At 42.3% G+C, this 18429-nt stretch overlaps 1 protein-coding gene across 9 annotated transcripts; it reads left to right on the plus strand.

The window, feature by feature from the left end:
* The first annotated feature begins 3304 nt into the window (after positions 1 to 3304).
* LOC102790054 (NLR family CARD domain-containing protein 3-like) lies at positions 3305 to 15880 on the plus strand. Of its 9 annotated transcripts, XM_087831393.1 has the most exons (13): positions 3305 to 3393; positions 3478 to 3579; positions 3702 to 3842; positions 3958 to 4101; positions 5830 to 5908; positions 7523 to 7733; positions 7912 to 9682; positions 10698 to 10865; positions 11010 to 11183; positions 11365 to 11538; positions 13847 to 14020; positions 15119 to 15165; positions 15341 to 15880. In XM_087831393.1, the coding sequence occupies exons 1-13, from the start codon at positions 3305 to 3307 to the stop codon at positions 15865 to 15867; spliced, it is 3801 nt and encodes a 1266-aa protein (XP_087687519.1). In that variant the 3' UTR covers positions 15868 to 15880. The 9 variants fall into 9 exon arrangements, with proteins under 9 accessions (XP_087687519.1, XP_087687524.1, XP_087687542.1 ...); XM_087831398.1 differs by lacking the exon at positions 3958 to 4101 and having other exon boundaries at positions 3478 to 3564; positions 3720 to 3842; XM_087831416.1 differs by lacking the exons at positions 10698 to 10865; positions 11365 to 11538 and having other exon boundaries at positions 3720 to 3842; positions 3988 to 4101.
* Positions 15881 to 18429: the final 2549 nt, after the last annotated feature.

Raw genomic sequence — 18429 nt, forward strand, 5'->3', positions numbered from 1 at the left:
AGTTTTGCTTTTCTCTGTTAAAATCCCAGAACCAGAAATGTGTGAGGCTCTGCTCTGAGATCACATCTGGGTAGATTTTGGCATAGAAAAAGTGTTCATGTGAATTTGTGAGTGCCCCTGATGTATTCATTTCTAATTTACTCACTTGGCCTCTCTCAGTGAAAATCTTAGTACACTGAGCTGTCACTACTAAATGTTTCCTTCAGTCTAAATTAAAGCTACACAGTCAGAAAACACCAGTACTGGCATGAACTGAATTCAAGACCAGTTCTCTTACTGTGAAGCTCTGGCTCCTCCTTTCTCTGACTGGCTGTTCACATTAACCCTGAACTGACAGAGTGTTACTGGATAGAAGAAGATTCGTATTACCAGTGAATCAGTGTGTGTACAGCTCTCTGCAAACTCAGCAGGAATAGTTAGTGTGAAGCTTTTAGAAAATTTGGCGTGAGATATGTGAAGACTTATCAAAGTGTCTAAAATGTAACATTCCAGCCTCCCCATTAGTATGCTTGCTGGGCAACTTGGATGAGGTCACTGCAGAAATAAACACAGCCCACGTTGTTTTTACGGCCCTATGCATTGCCAAGAAAATGGTCCTCATTAACTGGAAAAATAAAAATAATCTTAATTCTAACCAATATAAAAAAAACAATCTAGTAGATCACATTAGTCTTGAAACAGCCTCTGCCATCACATTTGATCAATCCCTTTGGGCTCCTTTGATCAGCTTCATCACCTAGTGGGGGGTCATAGTTTGGTCTTGCCTTCGCTATTGTGGTGGATATGGGGGTAGGGACGGCCTTAGGGCGTCTGGGGAGTCCCTAGGGACGTTTTCCCTGGAGGGCCTAACCCGGGGGATCTGGCCATGACCTGGTTAGGGGCTCTGGTGGCTCTTAGATGGTGTTTTCCTTGTGGCTGCGTACAGCGAAGATGGGGGAGGGTCTGTGCTGGCGGACGTTGGTTACTGGCCTGGTAGCCTGGCTGCCCCTGGGTGGATCCAGGACGGGCGTGGAGGCTTGGGCGTCTGGGGGAGCTGGCTGTTGTGTTGCCGGAGCTGTGGGCGGGTGGGTGCAGGGGGGCTCAGCCCCAGTGCATCGGCCTAACTAGGGGGCTCTCTAACTGGTGGGGAGGTTGTTATATCTTTGCAGGTGGTCTCCTCTCTACAGGAGCTCACTCTGCAGGTGGAGGAGAGATATAGGAGAGGTAGAGAATGAACTCAACCTGGGTGTCTATTGTCTTGTGTAGTTTGGGAGATGATTGGATAATGGGGTGGGTGCAGTTTTCTCTGGGGTGGAGTAGGGTGGGCTGCCCCGGACTCTGTGGGGCTGGGCGGTGCTGCTGCTGCGGGCCCCGGTCCGGATGGGCCTGGGCCCCCTTGCCCTGGTGGGTTCCAGAGTGTGGGGGTGCCTACTGGGGTCAGCGGGGGAGCAGGCCTCAGGGAAGGGCCGCTTGCCCCTCCCTTTCTTCCCTCCCCATCCTCAGCTGCCTCCCTATTCCCGCTCTACCACACCCACCCACATGCAGGACTTGGGGTGCAGGTATGTCACCAGGGTGCAGGGGAGGCACTCCCCCTCTGTCCCCTTCTGGCCGACTGTGCCTCAATTTTATTCTGCAACCTAGACATCCACATTACTCACACTCTCACATAACACATACATATAGGGCCTTGGGGGTGGGCACGTTTTACAGCATCCAGAGGATGGACGGTTCTGTTAGCCGTCAGGGCTGGGGGGCTGGGGGGCTGGGAGGAGGTTCTGACCGTCAGATTGGGGTCTGGGTCCTCCCTGCTGCTGCAGATAAGGAGGTGGTCCGCTTGCCTCCACCCCAGAGAGAAGGGTTACCCCTCTGGGGGCGGGGGTACCTGGACCTGGGATACAGACTATGCTTGGGGAGTGTGACTGTCTGTGCAGTGTCTATTCGTGTCTCTCTACACATTGGGTGAGTGCCGAGTATTTGGTTGTGTATATGGGGGTGGAAATGCACATTTGTGTCCGCGTGCACCTGTTCGTCTGTGTCTATATGTCAGGTTGGGTCTTAGACTCAACCTCTCTGGGAACATCTCAGGCTCTCCGAGGTATGGAGGCCTGTCTCCCTTCACCACACTCCCTGAGGTGTGTGATGCCCTCAGACGTTGGTGTGTTGGTGGTTCTTGTCAACTGGGGCTGGGCGCTCATGTATGTACCAGCTCAGTCCTGGTGGCCGATTGGCGGGGCCTGGCGCCTGTGGCCCGGCTGGGCCCCTTCCGGGGGGTGGGGTGCCCTCAGGCCTCTGGGCCTGAAGCTCGGTCCTCTCTGGCACAGCTGGCTGCCGGCAGAGCCCGCGGGCACGCCACTGCAACCCCCTCTGGCCTCTGCTCCGTAGCTGCTGGGTGACCTCTCGTTTGGAGCTCTACTCAGCTCTTCCCAGGAGGGTGGCACGGTTCCCCCCCTTTTGGTGGTCCTCCTCAGGTCCTCGTACTCTGGGGCCTCTGGATGTCTGGGGCCTGGATCTCCTCCATACCTGCTTCATGCCCTGGGGGATGGGGCTATGACTCCCCACACTCCCTAGCAAATCATTACATGGAGAAACCTTTGGAATACAAGCATGCTGATCCACACAGGTATGCACACAGGTGTACACACGGGTGTTCACAGACGCGGACTACACCTTTCTTGGCTGCTGTCTCAAAGCACATTGTGCGCTGTCTATCTTGCGTGCTGCACAATATCGTTTAATATTCAGTATCTACTGTTATCTACTGCTAGCTAGTTTATTGTGATGGTGCTGTTTTTATTATGTTGCTCTTTTTTCGTTTGCTTTCTCTTCTGTTTTTTTTTCTCCATACAGGTGATCCAGGTGTTTGGTTTGTTTTTCTTTCTTTCTTCCCCCCTTTCTCACCATCTCTTCTGCCCTCTGGTTTTCTTTCTCTCCCTCTCTTTCTTTCATTCTTTCTCCCTGTCCTATCCCCCAGTCATGTCTGTCCCGTTTGTAGCAACCGAAAATAAAATAAATACATAATTATTATGAAGGTCAATCAAATGGACCAATATGGCAAGGCCATGATGATCCACTTGGTAAAATAAATCCTCTTGGCATCTTTCTTGGCCTTAAGACAACAATTCTGATGGCTAAAGATCCAAACGGGACACAACAAAAAAAAAAGTGTGAAGCTTTTAGCTCTAATGATCCTAAAGGTTTTTTATCATGGATCGGCAGAAATGTTTGAAAATGTTGTTCACAATGTTGTTATGTGCACATGAATGATTTGTGTTTCCTCTGCAGGTGAAGGTAGAAACTGTGTGTGAGCTGATGTGAATTCAGCAACATGGATCAGTGTGAGGACAGAGAGGAGGGAGCCCCTCCCTCTAAAACCACTCTGTGTGGGGAACATGAGACTCAGACCAAAGCTCAGAGGTGAGATGACCATCTCTAACTGTCCATGACTCTTCTCCATGTCACAGCTCAGCACTCACATCACTGCTCCATCATTATTCACAGGAACCAACCTGGACCTCCACCCAGCTGTGTGTCCTTACAGAGTGACCACTCAAAACGTGACCCCATTGAATTTAAACACCAGCAGGTGTCTGCTGCAGAGAGGTGAGCAGTTATTAACATGAACTATTTGAATGTCAGCCAGGTGTCTGATTTAAATGGTGATGCTTGTTGTATTTTACTTTATTTTTTTATTATTTCATGGTTTCATAAATGCATCTCTGTAGGAGACCACTGGCTAAAAGGACATACACAAAAAAACGAGGAACTAAATGTAAACATGAGCCTGAACCCAGCTGTATGTCCTTAAGGAGTAAACAGTCAAAACATGACCCCATTGAATTTCAACAGCCGCCTGCTGCAGAGAGGTGAGCTGTTAGTAACACTCTTTCATGTCAGTACAGTGTCTGATTTAAATGATGATGCTTATTTTATTTTTTATTTTTATTAATCCTTCATGGTTTCAAAAATGTATCTCTGTAGAAGACAATTGACTCAAACAACATGCAGGAGAAAACGAGGAACTAAACGTATAAATGAACCTGGACCCACCTGTATGTCCTTAAGGAGTAAACAGTCAAAACATGACCCCATTGAATTTAAACATCATGGGTCTGCTGCATACAGGTGAGCTGCTAGTAACATGAAGTCTTTGAGAAGTATCCTGATGCATACTCAGTCATCCATTTAAGTTAATCCCAAAAAGTTGATTCTGTTCATCTGGACGTTGTGTTTTCAGTGGTAGAAACATGTTGTCACTCATACAAGTGACTCTTTTTGGATTTACTTTCTTGGATTATTGACCATGCATCAAGAAATTTTAACCCACTGGCTTACTAGTACTGGCTTAAGCTAATATGACTATGAGCAAACAGCACATAAGATGGTTGATTACCTGAACCACCTGTTGTTCAGCCTCAGATGCAGACAAAACAGGATTACGCCTAGAAGTCTGCAGATGAGCTCTTCAGTTAGTTCAGTTCAGCCTTGGAGCAACAAGAAATCTTTAGGTAGACGCAGAACTAGCTCCTCAATGAATGTTTCAAAGAAACAAATTTTATCATTAATGTGCTAAAATCTGAAGAGGAGTGGATGCCACAGAGACTTACAATGCTTCTAGATGAGAATACTCCTCAAAGGGTGTTTGAATTCAGTAAGAAGATTCAACTAGCACAGCATGAAAAGTCCAAGACCAACAAAGGAAGTTTTACTTAATTGTTGTTTACCAGAAACCACAACAAATTGAGTATTGAGAGACTTCCTGATGAATGGTTCTTGGTCAGTGGTCATGACATTTTGCATATAAATGATCAAGTAACTGACCTCACAGCCCATTGTTCATTCTGTGGACATTTCAGTCATTGTACAAAGGTATTGTTTATAAGGCTTAGGAAACCTGCAGTCAGCTGAGACTGAAGTATGAGTGACGAAATGTTTCTCCCATTGAAAATGCAACATCCAGATGAACAAAATCAACTTTTTGGGATCTTTGAGAGGTAAATAACTACCTGATGTTGTTGAAAAGAAGACTGTAACTGGGTGTAAATTTACACAAATGTGAGAGTTCTAAAAAAAAAAAAAAAAGTGATACATTTAACTCTCTCTTAAGCTGGATGTAAACAAAAAAATAAATGTTCAAAGTTTAAAACATGTTTAGTGCCATCTTTGAACATTTGAGCCTGCTGCTAATAGACTTACATTACATTATTTCTTGACTAGTTACAGAATCAACAACAATAAAACTAAATATCAAGTTCAATGCTGAGTTGCTGAAACAATGAGTTTATGTTCATAATAAAGATATATTCTCCACTTTCACTTGTTTTTTACTGAGATATCAGTTTTGTCAGTAGTTAGCTAACATTATGTTTTGTAAATCTATTGGCAGCAACCTACATGGTGACATCTTCTGTAACAGCAAAAGATGGCACTAAATACTTCTAAATCTAGTGTTTCAAACAGTATTTAAATCTAGGACAGTATTTAGAGCAGGGCTCTGACAAAAAAAAGTAGAGACATGAAGCCCTGAGGAATTAAACATGAAAGAAATGAACTCCACAGAAAAATATGCTTAATCATGGGCAAAAAAAACTCAACAGGCACACAGGAATCACACAGGAGCTTATATTCTAAATATCAGCTGGATACACTACAAGCTCTAATTTGCTTTGCTCTTGGAATATAAGCCAGCAGATTGGCTACTTTTTTCCTGGACTGGATGAACAGCTAAATATTGTTTAAGAGTTAAATTATATTGAGTGAATTATATTCACTAGAAGCATCTGTGTCTTTTCCTTTCCCTGTCTTTCTGGAGACAGATTTCATGTGGACTAACTCTTCATGATTCCTCCACAGAGTGGATCAGGAGAGCTCAGAGGTTCCGAGGGGTCAGTCTGCCCAGCAGCATCAAACACAGCTGGACTCCATATTTATGGTCTGTACATGTACAACACTTACTTTTGTCTGTGAAGGTTCTCAGTCATCCAGGTCATCGTAGTCAAAGGAGCTTGCAAAGAAAAGCGTCTGTAATTCTTTAAGTTGAAGACGTTTCACCTCTCATCCGAGAAGCTTCTTCAGTTCTAAGGTCAAATGGTGGGGAGTCCCAGATTTAAACCTAGTAGGAGTATCCCCCCAAAGAGGGACAAAAGGACCCCTGATGATCCTCTGATCGCCTGAGCCAAGGTGTGAAACTGGGTGTGGGTCCCAATTAGCCAGGGTTTTGGGTGAGCTCATTGTGAAGCCTGGCCCCACCTTACCATGCGAATTCCTGAGGTCAGATGGCCAAGGATGTGAGTGGGTGTTAAGGCGTCTGGGGAGGGAACTCAAAACTGGATTATAGATGGCAGACAGTTGGTGTCGTAAACCACCGCCTCTGTTCAAAGATGGTTGCTCACAGTGGACATAGATGGCTTCTTTCACTCCTCTTTCAAACCATCTGTCCTCTCTGTCCAAAATGTGAACATTGGCATCCTCGAAAGAGTGTCCTTTGACCTTAAGATGCAGATGGACTGCTGAGTCTTGTCCTGTGGAGGTGGCTCTTCTATGTTGTGCCATGTGCTTGTGAAGTGGCTGTTTGGTCTCTCCAATGTAGAGGTCTGGGCATTCCTCGCTGCACTGTACAGCATACACCACATTGTTAAGTCTGTGTTAAGAGATATATTCTAAAACACTTCTTCAGCAGAGAATCAGAGAGGAGAAACACACAGATTGACTTGCTAGCAAGGGCATCTCTCAGAACTCACACCCCAAGAGTGAGTCTCAGAGAGTGGCCCTGATGACTGCCCTGATCTTTTATTTATACACCTCAGTGAGCATTTGCTCCATACATTGAAATGTGGAGGTGTACGTGTGTGTGTGTGTGTGTGTGTGTGTGTGTGTGTGTGTGTGTGTGTGTGTGTGTGTGTGTGTCAGAGTGTGGGGTCAGAGTGTGACCCCATAAATGACTTCCCTACACCTGCTGGTCTCGAAGTCCAGAAGTTCATCAAACCAAAAGCACTTAGCCTAAAACAGATATAGCTACGTTTATCCTACCATAAAACAATAAGACAAGGTACGACTTCTCCCATGCTCCTAGGATGTGGGGGTGAAATGCCAGAACAATGTTACAGACCTCCTAGGATGAGACATTCTTTTCAAATATGCCACCAACTATATGCTTTTAAACACAAATGATTACATGCAGTATTATACCATATTCAAACTTATATCATTAAAGATTATACTGACTACTAAGTACGATTTTCCATTGACAGTCTGTGTTTTGGAGTTTTGTCTTTCGGGTGAACCAGTTTTTCTCTGATCGTGTTGCTGGTTCTGAAATGCACCGGGATGTCATGCTTGGAGAAAACTCTCCTGAGTTTTTCTGATACACCGGCTACAGAGGGGATGACAATGTTGTTGCATCTGTCTTTCTTATCCTCCCTCGCTGGTGTCTCATCTTCTTTTCTGTGACTCTTTGCTGACTTTATAAATGCCCAATTAATAATAATCAGTATTTGGCTCCATGATTTCAGTATAATTGGGTCATTCATGAAGTATTCTGTTCCAGCTGCTGGAGGACAACATCATCAGCTTTGTGAAGAAAGAGCTGAAGAAGATCCAGACGGTTCTCAGTCCAGGCTACCCAGAATGCTTAGAGAGTCAGAGGGAGGAGGAGGAGGAAGAGCAGAGGAGGAGCAGCAGAGAGGCATTTGTGAAAATCACCCTGGACTTCATGAGAACAATGAAGCTTGATGAGCTGGCTGACCGTTTGCAGAGCAGTAAGAAGATTTCACTAAAGATTTAAGTTGCTGGTGTTCAGTAGATAATTTTGCTAATTTCAAAATACATAGATCAACACATAACAATGATGATATATGGAATTTAAATTGTCTATACATTTTTTTTAAAGTACCTTATGTTGTAGATTTTTTTTGTTTTTTCTCTGAAAACTTCTAGATGCCATTTGTCCTCACAAACTTAAATCTACACTAAAGGAGAGGTTCCAGTGTGTGTTTGAGGGGATCGCTAAAGCAGGAAACCCAACCCTTCTGAATCAGATCTACACAGAACTCTACATCACAGAGGGAGGGAATGCAGAGGTCAATGATGAACATGAGGTCAGACAGATTGAAAAGGTATGCAGGAAACGAGACAGACCCGAAACATCAATCAGACAAGAAGACATCTTTAAAGCCTCACCTGGACGACATGAACCAATCAGAACAGTGCTGACAAAGGGAGTGACTGGTATTGGAAAAACACTCTTAACTCAGAAATACATTCTCGACTGGGCTGAAGACAAAGCCAACCAGGATATCCAGTTCATATTTCCATTCACTTTCAGAGAGCTGAATGTGCTTAAAGAGAAAACATTCAGCTTGGTGGAACTTGTTCATCACTTCTTTACTGAAACCAAAGAAGCAGGGATCTGCAGCTTTGAAGACTTCCAGGTTGTTTTCATCTTTGATGGTCTGGATGAGTGTCGACTTCCTCTGGACTTCCACAAAGCTACAATTCTAACTGACCCCAGAGAGTCCACCTCAGTGGATGTGCTGCTGGTAAACCTCATCAGGGGCAAACTGCTCCCCTCTGCTCACCTCTGGATAACCACACGACCTGCAGCAACCAATCAGATCCCTCCACAGTGTGTTGACATGGTGACAGAGGTCAGAGGGTTCACTGACCCACAGAAAGAAGAGTATTTCAGGAAGAGATTCAGAGATGGGGAGCAGGCCAGCAGGATCCTTTCTCACGTCAAGACATCACGAAGCCTCCACATCATGTGTCACATCCCAGTCTTCTGCTGGATGACAGCTACAGTTTTAGAGAATGTGCTGAAAACCAGAGAGGGACGTCTGCCGAAGAACCTGACTGAGATGTACATCCACTTCCTGGTGGTTCAGGCCAAAGTGAAGAAGGTCAAATTTGATGAAGGAGCCCAAACAGATTCACACTGGAGTCCAGAGAGCAGGATGATGATTGAGTCTCTGGGAAAACTGGCTTTTGATCATCTGCAGAAAGGAAACCTGATCTTCTATGAATCAGACCTGACAGAGTGTGGCATCGATATCAGAGCAGCCACAGTGTTTGCAGGAGTGTTCACACAGATCTTTAAAGAGGAGAGAGGACTGTACCAGGACAAGGTGTTCTGCTTCATCCATCTGAGTGTTCAGGAGTTTCTGGCTGCTCTTCATGTCCATCTGACCTTCATCAACTCTGGAGTCAATCTGCTGGAAGAACAACAAGCAACATCCCAGAATTTTGAAACAAAAGAATTTGCAGAGACTAACTTCTACCAGAGTGCTGTGGACAAGGCCTTACAGACTCCAAACGGACACCTGGATCTGTTTCTCCGCTTCCTTCTGGGTTTTTCACTGCAGACAAGTCAGAATCTCCTACAAGGTCTGCAGACACAGACAGGAAATACTTCACAGACCAATCAGGAAACCGTCCAGTACATCAAGAAGACGCTCAGGGAGAATCAGTGTGGAGAGAAAAGCATCAATCTGTTCCACTGTCTGAATGAACTGAATGATCGTTCTCTAGTGGAGGAGATCCAACAGTACATGCGCTCAGGAAGTTTCTCCATACGTAATCATTCCCGTGCTCAGTGGTCAGCTCTGGTCTTAATCTTAGTGTCATCAAAAACATATGCAGACCCAAAGATTTCTTCAGATGACGCTCTTCTGGAGCTGCTGCCAGAGGTCAATGCCTCTAATAAATCTCTGTAAGTAAATATGTGCTGATGCCTTTATTTGGTAAATGTTTATTTTAGTTAACATAAAGCAGTTTGAAAACAGCTGTAATGGTTCAGGGTTTTTTAAAAATATATAAAACATTTACATTATCATCAGTACTCAATCCAAATGTTAATGCATATGTAGCGGCAACGATTGTCAGCATTTCTGACAAAGAAAGTAGGTGCAGTTGTTATTAAAGTAATGTCCAGACCCACCCTGTACTGAATACATAAGTGCTAAACATCAACTCTTCAAAAATATTTTATTCATACCAAAACCACATGGAAAAAAACAGTGTCCTGTTACTGCATTGTTCTCTCTTCAGTTCTACCTCATTTCCAAAATACTGCTCTGCTCCAGTCGGCTTTGCTTGTACAGTCACCCAAATTTCACCAGCTGCTGGTGAACTGAATCATTTTCCTCATGTTGCTTGTGGTTCTTGTTGCCAGTTCTAAGAATAAAATCTCACTGTCTTTATTTTCTACAACTTTGTCTCATTTCCCTCGCCCTTGATTCCTCTACGCTGATTAGTCCTGTCCTCCCTTTCAGTCGTTGTTGTGGTTTTTTTATTCAGTTTGATATTTAATTTCTTACTGACTTCTATCAGTCAGTGAATTGCTTGCTCTTTTAGTCCATATGTCCTCTGCACCCTGCACTTTGGGTCAGTCCTGTTCCACAAACTTTGCGATTCTTGACAGATTGTGACAGAATGCCATGACCAATATGAACTTGTGAAAAGGTACCATTAACACTGTGGAAAATAAGGGACTAGACTGCTGAATTTATGTGTCAAAAACTGTGGCAGAGCACTACAAAGGATGCATTATTGTAAGGCTAAAAAAAACCCGATTGACAAAAAATACATTTTCCTTGCTGCTTTACTTTTGATTTTACCTGAGAATAATAATTTTCCTCTTAAGTTGATATTTTGACTAATTTTCTTTATGTAAACCTTTTAATTGGGACACTGTTTATATAAATTGGTTTTCATTACTTTTTCAGACTGAGTCTCTGTAACCTGTCAGAGACAAACTGTGAAGCTCTGTCTTCAGTCCTCAGCTCCCAGACCTCCAATCTCAGAGAGCTGGGCCTGAGTAACAGCAACCTGGAGGATTCAGGAGTGGAGCCTCTTTCTGATGGACTGAAGAGTCCACAGTGTAAAACTCTCAGGTCAGCTTAAGTGAAATATATATATATTTCATGAATTGTCAAAATAACTTAAAGATCAAAGAAAAAAAATAAATTAATATTGCCAAATGTCATAGTTCTTTAGTCCTGATTACTCTTTAGCAGTTTTGTTTGTTTGTTTTTCAGAGTGATGGGCTGTAACCTCTCAGAGAGCAGTTGTGAAGCTTTGTCCTTGGTTCTTAAATCTCAGTCCTCTAGTTTAGGAGAGCTGGACCTGAGTAACTCCAACCTGCTGGATTCAGGAATGAAGTTTCTTTGTGATGGACTGAAGAGTCCGAACTGTAAACTGAATACTCTTAGGTCAGACCGAGCTATATATTTTTTTCAGCTGACGACAGAATTAATAAGTTAAATGTTTTGGCTAAAGGAATTACAGGGTCCAGAGAAAAAAACAGTATTAGATATTGCTAAAATAATAATTCAAAATTTCACTTTAAAAACAAATTGATTTTTTCATGGTTATTAATCTGTTATTTTTCAGACTGAGTCACTGTAGCCTCTCAGAGAGAGATTGTGAAGCTCTGTCCTCAGTTCTCAGCTCCCAGTCCTGCAGTCTGAAAGAGCTGGACCTGAGTAACTCTGACCTGCAGGATTCAGGAGTGAAGCTTTTGTCTGTTGGAGTAAAGAGTGGAAACTTTAAACTGGAAACTCTCAGGTCAGGTTTCAAACTTTTCCACTTATTATCATTTAAAATCTATATTCAATTGTTGTATAAAAGTGAACATGTAAAGAATTTTATTAGACTTTAAATTATTGTTTGAGATTTTTCATAATCACATTTCTTTTGTGATGTATTCAAAGAAAATTACATAGCACTAGTAAAGTCAGAGATTTAGGGCAATTTGTCTATAATATATTCTATTAAATTCTGCTCTTTGCATACTTTTGGCGGCAAAGAAAAACTCATGGCTCAAAGTGGTCTAACTCAAAAAATGACCTTTATTTCCATTCCCGAGAATGGGAAGCTGTTAGGCGCTCTCATGCACCCACAGCTCTGAAAAAATCACAAATGTATGTGTCTAGTTCGGCACACACACACCCTCAGTTTACTCAGTTCCTCTTTCTTTGTGTCAGATTTCTGGTGCAGCTCTGCGCTAAACTTCCTCTTTTCTTCACTTCTTCTTTCTAAAGTTAGTTCTTAAACTGCAGGAATGTCTTAAAGACATAAAGACTTGGATGGCCACTAACTTTCTGCTTCTTAACTCAGATAAAACTGAGGTCATTGTACTCGGCGCTGAAAAGCTTAGAAATATGGTATCTAACCAGATTCTCACTCTGGATGGCATTACCTTGGCCTCCAGTAACACTGTGAGGAACCTTGGAGTCATTTTTGACCAGGATATGTCCTTCAACGCACATATTAAACAAATATGTAAGACTGCGTTCTTCCATTTGCGCAACATCTCTAAAATTAGAAATATCCTGTCTCAGAGTGACGCTGAAAAACTAGTTCATGCATTTATTACTTCCTGAAAAGACTTCAGTTAATCCAAAATGCTGCAGCAAGAGTACTGACAGGGACTAGAAAGAGAGAGCATATTTCTCCTGTTTTGGCTTCCCTTCATTGGCTTCCTGTTAAATCCAGAATTGAATTCAAAATCCTGCTCCTCACATACAAGGTCTTAAATAATCAGGCCCCATCTTATCTTAATGACCTTGTAGTACCATATCACCCTATTAGAGCACTTCGCTCTCGCTCTGCAGGCCTACTTGTTGTTCCTAGAGTATTTAAAAGTAGAATGGGAGGGAGAGCCTTCAGTTTTCAGGCCCCTCTTCTGTGGAACCAGCTTCCAGTTTGGATTCGGGAGACAGACACTATCTCTACTTTTAAGATTAGGCTTAAAACTTTCCTTTTTGCTAAAGCATATAGTTAGGGCTGGACCAGGTGACCCTGAATCCTCCCTTAGTTATGCTGCAATAGATGTAGGCTGCCGGGGGATTCCCATGATGCATTGAGTTTTTCCTTTCCAGTCACCTTTCTCACTCACTATATGTTAACAGACCTCTCTGTATTGAATCGTATCTGTTATTAATCTCTGTCTCTCTTCCACAGCATGTCTTTTATCCTGTCTTCCTTCTCTCACCCCAACCGGTCGCAGCAGATGGCCGCCCCTCCCTGAGCCTGGTTCTGCCGGAGGTTTCTTCCTGTTAAAAGGGAGTTTTTCCTTCCCACTGTCGCCAAAGTGCTTGCTCATAGGGGGTCATATGATTGTTGGGCTTTTCTCTGTATCTATGAAGCGCCTTGAGGCGACATTCGTTGTGATTTGGCGCTATATAAATAAAATTGAATTGAATTGAATTGAATTAAAGTCTATTGCCAGGGCAACTTGTCACCCTTTGACCTAGTTCTTTGTCACCTCTGGGCCTGGTTTATAAAGGCCTATACATAAAACAATATAATCAGAAAATAAGCATTAAGAATATATATTTAAATCCCAACAGACCCCCTTTTTAACTAATTTTCTTAGTTAACCTAATTAACTGACTCCCTCAATAACTACTGTGAACTAAAAACAGATATAATTAACTTTTTCTCGTAAAGAAAAAGTCCTACATTACTTTTGTCACTCTTTGGTAACAGCCTCTATAGAGTTAACCCATTTCCTCTTTAAAAATTTACTCCTGGTTTTTCACTCCCTTTAACGGGTAGCACATATCCGGCCTTAACACTATTTTTGAGCAAGTTACATAACATAGAATTCTTACCAACTACTACTAAGATCCTTAGTTTGTATTTTGTTTATTTATTTTTTTCATCTCTCTGAGATCATCCCTTCTTCTTGCCCTCACTCTGCCACCACTAATGGTAGATGGTCCTTTTGAAGACTGTTTTCATTGGAAATATCTTTGTGTATAAATAAATACAAATTAAATACTACACAAAGATATTGAATAATGTTATTGTATCTGAAATACAGAAAATCATTGTTCACAGGATGGATTGTTGTTTTGTGTGTCTGCAGTCTGTCAGGCTGTCTGATTACAGAGGAAGGCTTTACTTCTCTGGCCTCAGCTCTGAGCTCCAACCCCTCCCATCTGAGAGAGCTGGACCTGAGCTACAATCATCCAGGAGACTCAGGAATGAAGCTGCTGTCGGCTGGGTTAAAGGATCCAGGCTGGACACTGGACACTCTGAGGTATGGAGGGCAATGTCTGATAGAGGAGGAAGACCTGGAAACATTTACTGTGTCCTTCACTCACTTCCTGTTTGTTTCATACACATGTCACATGAAACGATCCATAAAGGATATGTAGGCGGTCTTTAGGGAGACCTTCACCAGGAACATAACATAACATATCATATTTTACATATCTCCATATATTTAACAGTTCAGATTAAGGAAATATTTATCCCAGAACACTACAACTACTGGAACCAGGGGGAACTGTTGGCCTAGCTTTATCAAAAGAATAAAATCATTATTCTATTTTTAGAGCTGTGGTAGAAACAGAGAACTAAAGGGAGATGTTCTCTGTAGACTTAAAGAAAAGCAGCACTGCAGTAAGGGATGTATGTATTTCTAATGCTTTTCGTAGAGGTCATAAACGTCACAATGGGATTTTAAAAGCCAATACACAATATACAATAATGGAACTGGAAACAGTCCGATGTCTTGACACATAGTGAATCATCCAGGTAAGTAAATCCCCAAAATTTGATTCCACTGATCAATGGCCATGAATAGCATGCACAGAGAGTTGGGGAATGGCTGCAATCACAGCATTGTAAGATGGTGACAGATTAGCCCCCTCCTTGATTCAGAGATGGTCTTTACCTTTTCACTTAAATGGCCTCCTTGACTCTGTGCTCAAACCAGCGTTCCTGCCTGTCCAGGATGTGTACATCCTCATGAAAATAACCCAGTAGAAAAAAATAACTTGGAGAAGAGCCCTGTGAAAAATATAGAGGCAGGAAGGAAGTGAAAAAAGTGAAGCATAGTGGGATCAAGAATGTAACACAGCAGAGAGAGGAATGGCTCCAGCAAAACAGAAGAGGAATATAAAGATGATGAAGGTCAGAGTTTGAATCAGTCATATTTCTTTCAACACAGTGGCGTACTGACAGATCCAGGATCAGTCAATCATCATCAGTTTGATCAACGTATGGATTGAAGTGAATTTGTAAAAATGTTGGACTGTTCCTTTATTAGTGTCTAACAGTATGTGTGTGAGACGCATATAATGTCCATGTGTGCATGCTGACTGTGCTGGTTTGACCCTCGTCCTCCTTTCAGAGTGGAGCCTGCTGGAGTCCGATGGTTGAGACCAGGTCTGAGGAAGTGTAAGTTTGTTTTTAATGGGATTCATGAAAACAAAGCAGCACACATTCAACCATCATCAAACTGTCACATCACTCATTCACATCTCTGATATCAGGAGTCGTCATCAAAGTGTCAATCAATGAACAGATGATGGATCAATAACTGCAGCTGGATTGTGTTTGTTCTCTCCATCAGATTCCTTTCAACTCACAATCGACACAAACACAGTAAACAGAGACCTGAAACTGTCTGACAACAACAGGAAGATGACACATGTGGAGGAGGTTCAGTCATATCCTGATCATCCAGACAGATTTGATTTTTATTATCAGCTGATGTGTAGTAATGGTCTGACTGGTCGCTGTTACTGGGAGGTCGAGTGGAAAGAAACGGTTGAGATAGCAGTGAGTTACAGAAGAATCAGAAGAAAAGGAGACAGTTATGACTGCGTGTTTGGATGGAACGATCATTCCTGGAGTCTGATCTGCTCTGAAGATGGTCCTCATTATGTCATGTACAATAACAGAGTGACATCCATCTCCTCCTCCTCCTCTGTCTCTAACAGAGTAGCAGTGTATGTGGACTGTCCTGCTGGCTCTCTGTCCTTCTACAGAGTCTCCTCTGACACTCTGATCCACCTCCACACCTTCAACACCACATTCACTGAAACTCTTTATCCTGGGTTTGGGTTCAATCCTGGTTGCTCACTGTCCCTCTGCTGAGTTGAGTGTAAAGAGTGTCCTCCTGTTAGAGAAACACTCTGACTGTTGAACAGTTCAGTCTGTACATGTCTGTCTGTTTCACTCAGAAACACGTTTTCAGATTCATGAATTCAATCAGTTGATGTTTTAAATTGTTCTAAATGATTCCTTGTCAACTTTTTCCTCTTCAGTTCTTTACCAAACAAATGTTAACATGTAGATATTGGACTAAGATGAATCATTTCATCTGAATGCAGTGAATGTGAACTTTGATTTTTAGGAAATTAACATAATTCCTTTCGTAATTTTATAATATTAGAATATTTCAAATCAATCAAATGTATTTGAAATGTCAGATATAAAATCAAGCACTTCGCTCTCGCACTGCAGGCCTACTTGTCGTTCCTAGAGTATTTAAAAGTAGAATGGGAGGCAGAGCCTTCAGTTTTCAGGCCCCTCTTCTGTGGAACCAGCTTCCAGTTTGGATTCAGGAGACAGACACTATCTCTACTTTTAAGATTAGGCTTAAAACTTTCCTTTTTGCTAAAGCATATAGTTAGGGGTGGACCAGGTGACTCTGAATCCTCCCTTAGTTATGCTGCAATAGGTGTAGACTGCTGGGCACTGAGTGTTTCTTCTTCATTTACCATGTTTGTATATACAACTATCTGCCTGCAGGTATTGTATTATTGTCTTTACCTTACAATATAAGATGTAAATATAAAGCACCTTTAGCTGACTGCTGTGCTATAAGAATAAAAATAAACTGAAGGTAACACTGTAATATGTGTGTCTGTGTTTGTCTGTGTGTGTCCTGGAACTACGTGCTGTACTGTAAGAGAAATCTGAAAGCTACTGGACCAGTTCTAGGTTGGCAGGAGTGGTGGAGCAAAGCACCGTGAAAAGACCACAACTGGAAACCTTTAAATGAAAAGCCGGCATCTTTAATAAAACACAAACAGAAAAACAAAACCAAATCAGTGACACTTGAGTTGGTCATACTTAACCGTCCATAGATCAAGATCATTTTAGTTAGCTCAGCTTTGTTCTAAATGATACACCGAGGTTATTCTTTAAGCTTTAGTTCTTGATTTACGAATAAGATTGAAACTAAAACCTTCAGTTTCACAGTTTCACAACTTATTTAAGACAAACTGAGAGTCTGAGAGTCTAAAACTGGTCTTTTCTGCAGGGCAAATAAAGCCAACTTAGTGCTATGAGCTCATTGAATTTATGCCCTCTACTGATCACGGTGAGCAGTTTCTGTCTTTGCTTGCATGAATTCTAAATATTTCTCAAACCCAATTTGGTGCTTAAACACAGAGTTCCTATAGAAAAATCTAATTTGGCTCAAAACAAGAAAATAATAATAATAATCATTAGCATATAACATGAGTCAATAGTTCAAATAATCACACTTTCAGTTCAGTTCTATGTCAGTGTGATCAGATCAAAGCACCCCTCCAATCCGGTCATTAAGTCTGACGTCACTAGCCATGTCTGGGCCTAAACTCCGCTGCAGGTCCATATATCAAACGATCACTATGGCATTACTGAGTTGAAAAACTGTGTAAAGTCTTTCATCTTTAATAAAATGATCAGCGTTCTGCTCTGCCAGGTGTAACAATTGAGTTTAACATCCAGGCATCCATGAAAATGGAATTTATGACATTTAACGGAGTTAGAAGTTAGCAGGAAGTTAGCTCGCTAGCTTCTATGTAAATACAATATAGCATGTCCTGACTGCGGGGTTCTGGAAACAAATTAAAACGTACAGCTCTGTTATCACTTCCAAAATAACTGAAGACAGAAAACTAAACAGCAGTGACGTTTGTAGGGTTACTGAAGTTTGGCTAGCTGGTATATAATGATGTGCTACATAACCGCTGTTGTGTCTTCACTGCTTATGAAGAAATCGCCTCGGAGTCGTCATACAGATTCTTTTATTCCGTAAATATAGAACAGCCCATCCACGCAACTGTAAACTGCTAAGCTAGCACATGAACACACAGCCGGCGTACCTATCTACATCCGGTGATTTCAAAATAAGAGTTTGAACATTACATCTCCCTTTAACAAACAAAAACGCTTCTCTGGTAGTGAGACTATAATAAGATGTAACAATATACTTCTAAGTTTCAATATGCTATGCTGCTGTATGTGTATTCTTAACATTTTTTATTTATTTTTCAAACATTTCTACACTTCTTAAGTTTCCAAACATTTCAACACTCTTTTTAGTTTCTGCTGCATAAGTGTGTCTCTTACTTTTACTTTTTTTTTCTTTTTTTTTTGGGGGGGGGGGGGGGGGGGTTACAAATCAAGGACCTGCCTTGGCTTGATGGCACGGCCGAATCTGGTGCGAGGGCAGGGTTCAGTCATTGTAGTTGGAGTGTGGTGGGGAGACCTGGTCTCTGGAACAATGTCTTGAGTGGTTTGCGTGTCATCACAAACGGTAGTTTGTGTGGGAGTGCGTGGCGAGGTGTCCTGGGCGCTGATGAGGTGTCGGCGATTGCGTCTCAGGAGTTGACCATCACCTGTTTTAATGTGATAGCTGCGTGGGGTCTCTGCTGGTTTGACAAT

This window comes from Neolamprologus brichardi, chromosome 3 (genome assembly GCF_056152115.1).
Source record: "Neolamprologus brichardi isolate AB-2024 chromosome 3, ASM5615211v1, whole genome shotgun sequence".
NCBI lineage: Eukaryota > Metazoa > Chordata > Actinopteri > Cichliformes > Cichlidae > Neolamprologus > Neolamprologus brichardi.